General features: G+C 38.1%; 1 protein-coding gene across 1 annotated transcript in view; it reads left to right on the top strand.

Annotated features, from left to right (window-relative positions):
• Window positions 1-1,253: 1,253 nt before the first annotated feature.
• The window catches only part of LOC128520968 (myosin-IIIa-like), a 43,872-nt gene continuing 38,880 nt past the window's right edge, over window positions 1,254-6,245 (top strand). Inside the window, exon 1 of the mRNA XM_053495438.1 lies at window positions 1,254-1,421. Within this exon, the coding sequence (XP_053351413.1) occupies window positions 1,254-1,421 (168 nt within the window). The remainder of the gene's footprint in view (window positions 1,422-6,245) is intronic.

Below are 6,245 nucleotides of genomic sequence, written 5' to 3'. Positions count from 1 at the left end.
GAATTCTTGTAATCAATCATTCCACAGAAAGTTGGATTTACTGGAAAACATGGGAAGCTTAACCTTTACAAAAAAAAACATATGCTAAAATATAATGCAATATATAATATAAAATATTATTTTAAATAAATAATATATTTCCATATATAATAAACTATTGCTTATATGTATTAATATATTGCAATTTATGAATTGACCGTAGATGAAAATATATATTGCAATGAAGACAAAAAGCATTATATTTATACTTATAATTGTTTAATTAAAACTTTATGCATGTTTAAGAATTATACACACACTTTTACTTTGTTGGTTTCCCTGATTAATGCCTATATAACAATTGTGTAGGAACTACATTAACATATAAGCATATTGTAAAAAAAAAAAAGAAATAAAAAATTGAATTCAATATACTATAGGGTATATTGTTGAATAGAAAATTACATACATTAAGATAAACATTTGAATATATTTTAATATATTTCTCAATATATAAAAAGAGACAATTCCTTATGTATTTTTCAACATTTTATAATATAATATATTATTTTGTATATTGTGAATAGATTTTTGAATATTATTTTTTTTTTCATTATTTGTTAGTATCAGTTAGTGTAGCGACGGGGAATATTAACATTGTAAAATGTTTTAAATTTACCAGTAGATCAGAACACTAAATCATTCAATATGACACTTGATATAGAGAGAAATAAATATTCTTGGAGTATAAGTAACCTCAAAGCTGGAAAAAACTTTTTCTTTGTCTATTCCCCCCTGGCTAAACACACAGCAGGCACTGTTAGAACATTGTTAGATAAATGTTACATAAACAAAATGTAATTTTATTTGTTTGACAATTTCTTAACAAGCAGATGCACGTCTTGGATTGTACAGTACACAGACACGCCCTTTAAACAGAGATGACACTATTGCAAGATATTTCCTATTGATACTCATTATCATATCAATAATATATTTATTAACAACAATGACAACAACATTAAAAATAAAAAATAAAAAATAATAAAATAATAAAAAACAAGTTATTTTTTTGTAGCTTAAATATTTTATCATAAAATCACATTACTGAAGTTTTCCGTAATTAATTTCAGTGCAATTTTATATAATTATATTGTTTTTTAAATTTTAGTGAAAGGGTTTTGATCTAAACAGATTATTAGTTGTTAATTTGTTGTTTCTTGTCCAACATTAAGTTTAATTTGTTGTGTGTACACAGGAGATCTCTAAGGAAGATGTTTCCGCAGACAAGCAAATCTATTGTCTTTGACAGTTTTCCCGATCCTTCTGACGCCTGGGAGATCGCCGAGACGATCGGGAAAGGGACCTATGGCAAAGTATACAAGGTGCTGAATAAGGTCGATAGCAGCGAGGCGGCCGTCAAAGTACTGGATCCAGTTCATGTGAGTCATACTCTGTGGATTAAAACAACAAGCTGCTGATGCTGATATACACACAATTACAGCTTAAGTATGACATCACATCAAACCTTCATCATTCTCAGGATGTATTTCTTGACAAACACTTCATAAGAACTGGAGTGAGAGCCACTGGTCTGTAGTCATTAAAAAAAGTGACTGTGGCCTTCTTAGGGACTGGGATGATCGTGGTGGACTTAAAGCAAAGAGGAACGGACAGAGACAGGGAAAAAGCATAAATAATATTGAGTTAATCTGGCAAGGATGTAGGGGCAAAGCTATTTGCATATGACCGAAGATTGTAGTCTGTTATGTGTGCTAGATCTTTTTACATTCTCCTGGAGAATGGTTTTCTAGTCTTTGTCTGTAAACAGCTTTGGCGGCCTTAATGCTCTTGCGAATATCGTATCTTGCCTTTTTGTATACTCTGATGTCACGCCTTTTAAATGGTTAAGTCCAAGCACGTAGACTATGACGTACCTGAGCATTTATCCATGGTTTCTGATTTGGATATGCGTAGATGATCTTCTGAGGTTTGATATTTTACATGCATGTGCTGACATAAGCCGTTACAGTTGAGGTATATTCATCAATATCTACTGTTGAATTCTGTTGTGTTGCTGCTGTTCTAAAAAATTCCCAATCAGAACATGCAAAGCAGTCTTTCAATGTGTATTTAGATGCTTTTAGCTTTTGTTTGTAGGTAGGATATAAGAAGAGTGTGGTGTGGTCAGAGCGGCCGAAATGAGGTGGAGGTTTGGCTAAGTAAGCGTTTTTAATCTTAGTAAACATGTTCCAGTGTTTTCCGCTCTCTTGTAGGAATGTCTATGTGTTGGTAGAAGTTGGCGTCTGGGTCTGTGGTCTCGTGTTTTCTTATAGTATTATGAATAATACCAAGTGCTGCTTCTGTGTCCGCTTGGGGCTGAATGTAAACAGCGGTAGATGGCACTAAATTCCCTCAGTAGGTAAAAAGGTCAGCATTTCACCATTAGCAGTTAGATCCTTCTGGTCTATGGAGTCTATAGTAAGATGGTCATGTCTGGGATGCCCTCATTTAACCATGTTTCAGTTAAGATTTAGGCACAACAGTCCCTGTACTCTCTGTGAATTGAAACGCAGGTTTGGATCTCATTCATTCTTTTTAGTAGCTACCGAATATTGATCGTACAATATTTTTTATTTAACAGACTCCGATGTCAGCACTTTTTACCGATCAGAGTTAAAGTTGTGACTTCATATTTTATGACAGGACGTTTGCACTTTTGCCTATTCATGCTTCATTAGGTTTTACTTATTTAACCATTAAATTCTGCTAAATCAATAGCCGGAGCTATTAAGGCTAAAGGAAGAGACAGAAATGCCATTCCCCCTAAATAATCATGCAGAGCCCAGGCAATATCATTTGTCCATAAAGGGGAACAAGTACAACAAAAACCCTCTTCAATGACCAGGTTTGGATTCTTGAAAGGAGCACATGAATAGGAAAGATAGATCTGGGCCTTTAGCTTTCCATACCAACAGAAATAATTACTTCAACCTAAAAACCAGACCTGGTACCATGGGTCAAATCTCTGCACTTTGTCTACTTCATAGAGCTGACAGTGCCATGGGAGGACACCACAGATGAGGCCAGTGAGAGAAAGAGGCTGTGGTTTGTTGAACTGAAGCTTGAGGCAGAACAATGAGACTGTGGGGCAACAGTCTACCTGGTGGAGGTTGGCTGCCATGGCTTTGTCACAACATCCACTGTTGGGCTCTTTAAAGAAATAGGGACCCATGGTCAAGATCTGCGGCACACAATCAAGGAGACATCAGAGGCCACTAAGCGCTGTAGTCAACGGCTGTGGATTAGGAGGGACGATCAAGACAGTAAAGGTCTGATCAGTCTTAGCAGGGGGTGTTATGAGTTATGGGTCAAAGACAGAAACACCCAATGATGCTTTGCAACCCAACAGACAATGTGCCTTTAACGCCTGCTGATGGATTGATATAACACCATCATCATTTCTGTAAGGAGGAACATTAAATAGACCATTACCATCTTGTCCTATAACAACAACAAAAAAAAAACTACTTCATTTACTATCAAATATTTCCGATTTAGTATAATCATTTGTACACTTCTAGGACAAAAAAAAGGAAAAGAAAATTAAATACTGTACTATATAATTTAATGTAATTTTGTGAATTCAAAAGAGAGACTAGTCCACTGTAAAGTTCAGGGTACATTTGATCAGGAGGGGTATCGTTAGGTATGTTACATCAGTGGAAGTGGTAGTGGATAACAACTGTTTATCAGCCTGATGGCCTGCGGATGTAGACTGTCCCGGAACCTGGATGTTCTAGCTCAGGTACCGTTTGTCAGACTTATGTGTGAATGGGGCTTTATCACCCTCTGAATTGCCCTTCTGTCATGTACTGTGCTGATCCCAAACCACACCAAAATTCAGCAGGTCAACACGCTCTACACAATACAACTGTAGAAGTTCTGCAGTATGTGTGGTGGCATGCCAAACTTCCTACAGAAAGTCTCCTCAGGAGGTACATTCTTTTCTTGGATGTGTTAACTAGCTGTGCTGTGTGCTCTGTCCTTTTAAGGTCCTCACAGATATGGACACCCAGGAATTTATCCACTTTTTCTACCTCGCAGCCTCCAATCAGTAATATCTGGTGGGAAAGTTGGCTCCTCCTCTTGTCCACAACCATTTCCATGGTCTTACTGGTGTTTAATGTGAGGTTATTAGCCTCACACCGTGCGACCAGATTTGAAACCTCACCTAGATAGGCTGTCTCGTCACTGCCTGTAATGAGTCCAATGATATCTTCTGCGAACTTGATGATAACATTATTGGGCTGGTCAGCAACACAGTCATGAGTGAAGAAAGTGTACAGCATAGGACTAAGTACACAGCCTTGAGGAGTGCCTGAATTCATGACGAGGGTGTTGGAGGAGTGTTATCTGAGGCAGACATGCATAGTCTTTGTCTGTAAACAGCTTTGGTGGCCTTAATGCTATTGCGAATATCGTATCTTGCCTTTTTGTATACTCTGGTGTCACCACAATTTTACATGCATGTGCTGACATAAGCCGTTACAGTTGAGGTATATTCATCAATATCTACTGTGGAATCCTGTTGTGTTGCTGCTGTTCTAAAAAATTCCCAATCAAAACATGCAAAGCAGTCTTTCAATGTGTATTCAGATATCTCAGACCAAACTCTTTAAGCTTCTGTTTGTAGGTAGGATATAAGAAGAGTGTGGTGTGGTCAGAGCGGCCGAAATGTGGTAGATGTATGGCTATGTAAGCTCTTTTGAGCTTAGTGTAAACATGGTCCAGTGTTTTCTGCTCTCTCGTAGGAATGTCTACATGTTGGTAGAATTTTGGAAGAACTGAACTGAAAGTTTGCACTGATTAAAATCTCCTGCAATGATAAAGATGTCGTCTGGGTCTGTGGTCTCGTGTTTTCTTATATTATCATGAAAAATACCAAGTGCTGCTTCTGTGTCCGCTTGTGGCTGAATGTAAACAGGGGTGATGAAAATAGCACAAAATTTTCAAGGTCGGCATTTCACCATCAGCAGTTCTATGTCAGATGAGCAGTGTTTGTACATGATACTCTCATCCGAGCACCTTGTTTATATACTGTAGGTGCATACTCCGCCGCCTTTGTTCTTACCGGAGGCAGGTGTCTAATCGTTTCAGTGTACGAAGTGACGCCTTTATTTAACCATGTTTCAGTTAAGATTAAGGCACAACAGTCCCTGTACTCTCTGTGAAGCGAAACGCAGGTTCAGGTCGTGTCCATTTTTTTCTGTAGTTACCTAAAAAAGATTTTTTTTTTGTCCAGTGACTCCAATGTAAACACTTTTTTCAGAGTTAAAGTTGTGACTTCATATTTTATAACAGGAGGTTTGCACTTTTGCCTAGGCTTCATTTGCGCCATTAGTTTGTACTTATTTAACGTCTAAATTCTGCTAAATCAATAGCTAAATCAGCTATCGAGGCTAAAAAAAGAGTCAGAAATGCCATTCCACCTAAATATATATACCTACAATATAATTTTTCCATAAAGGGGAACAAGTACAACAAAATCCCTCTTCACTGACCAGTTTTGGATTCTTGGAAGGAGCACATGACTGGGAAACGCGGCTAGATTTGGGCCATCAGCTTTCCATACCAACAGAAATATTTACTTCAACCTTAAAACCAGACCTGGTAACCATGGGTCAAATCGTCTCGGGTTACTTTGCTGTAACCCTGTTCACTGAAAAAGCGGGAACTAGATACTGCGTAAAAACGCTATGGGAACATCTCTTTCTTTAACTGGTTGTAAGTAAAGCATGTGTGTGTCAAACACCCCAAATTTTGGCTTATATACCCTCGGTCAGGTGACATCATCAGATGAGGTGCACCTGCAGGTTATAAATAGAAGTGAACCGGAAACGTCCTCAGGTCTTTTTGTCTTCAAGGACTGCATTGTGTTTGCGTGTGTGTGTGCAAGCAAATATACAAACAAAAGAAAGAAATTGTTAGATAACTCACCAATATGGCAGAGTTTAATAGGAGATGCGTGCCTCCATGTGACAGATCTATTTCAGAGGGCGATTTCCACACTTTCTGTCTTGAGTGTTTGGGGGAAGAGCACGCACTTCTTGTAAAGGGGCAGAAGAGACTTTCTCTCTTGCTTCCTCCAATGATGGAAAAATCTCCCAAGCGCTCAAAGTTAGACGACAGGTTTCTGTCGGGTGGCCGGGGGAGGGGCCTCAACGACGGTCCCTCCCCTTCTTTGGCGACCTCCATGATGAGTT

The sequence above is a fragment of the Clarias gariepinus genome, chromosome 4 (assembly GCF_024256425.1).
Source record: "Clarias gariepinus isolate MV-2021 ecotype Netherlands chromosome 4, CGAR_prim_01v2, whole genome shotgun sequence".
Taxonomy (NCBI): Eukaryota; Metazoa; Chordata; class Actinopteri; order Siluriformes; family Clariidae; genus Clarias; species Clarias gariepinus.
The sequence above is the reverse complement of the archived record's forward strand: the minus strand, read 5'-3'. Positions and strand labels throughout refer to the sequence as shown.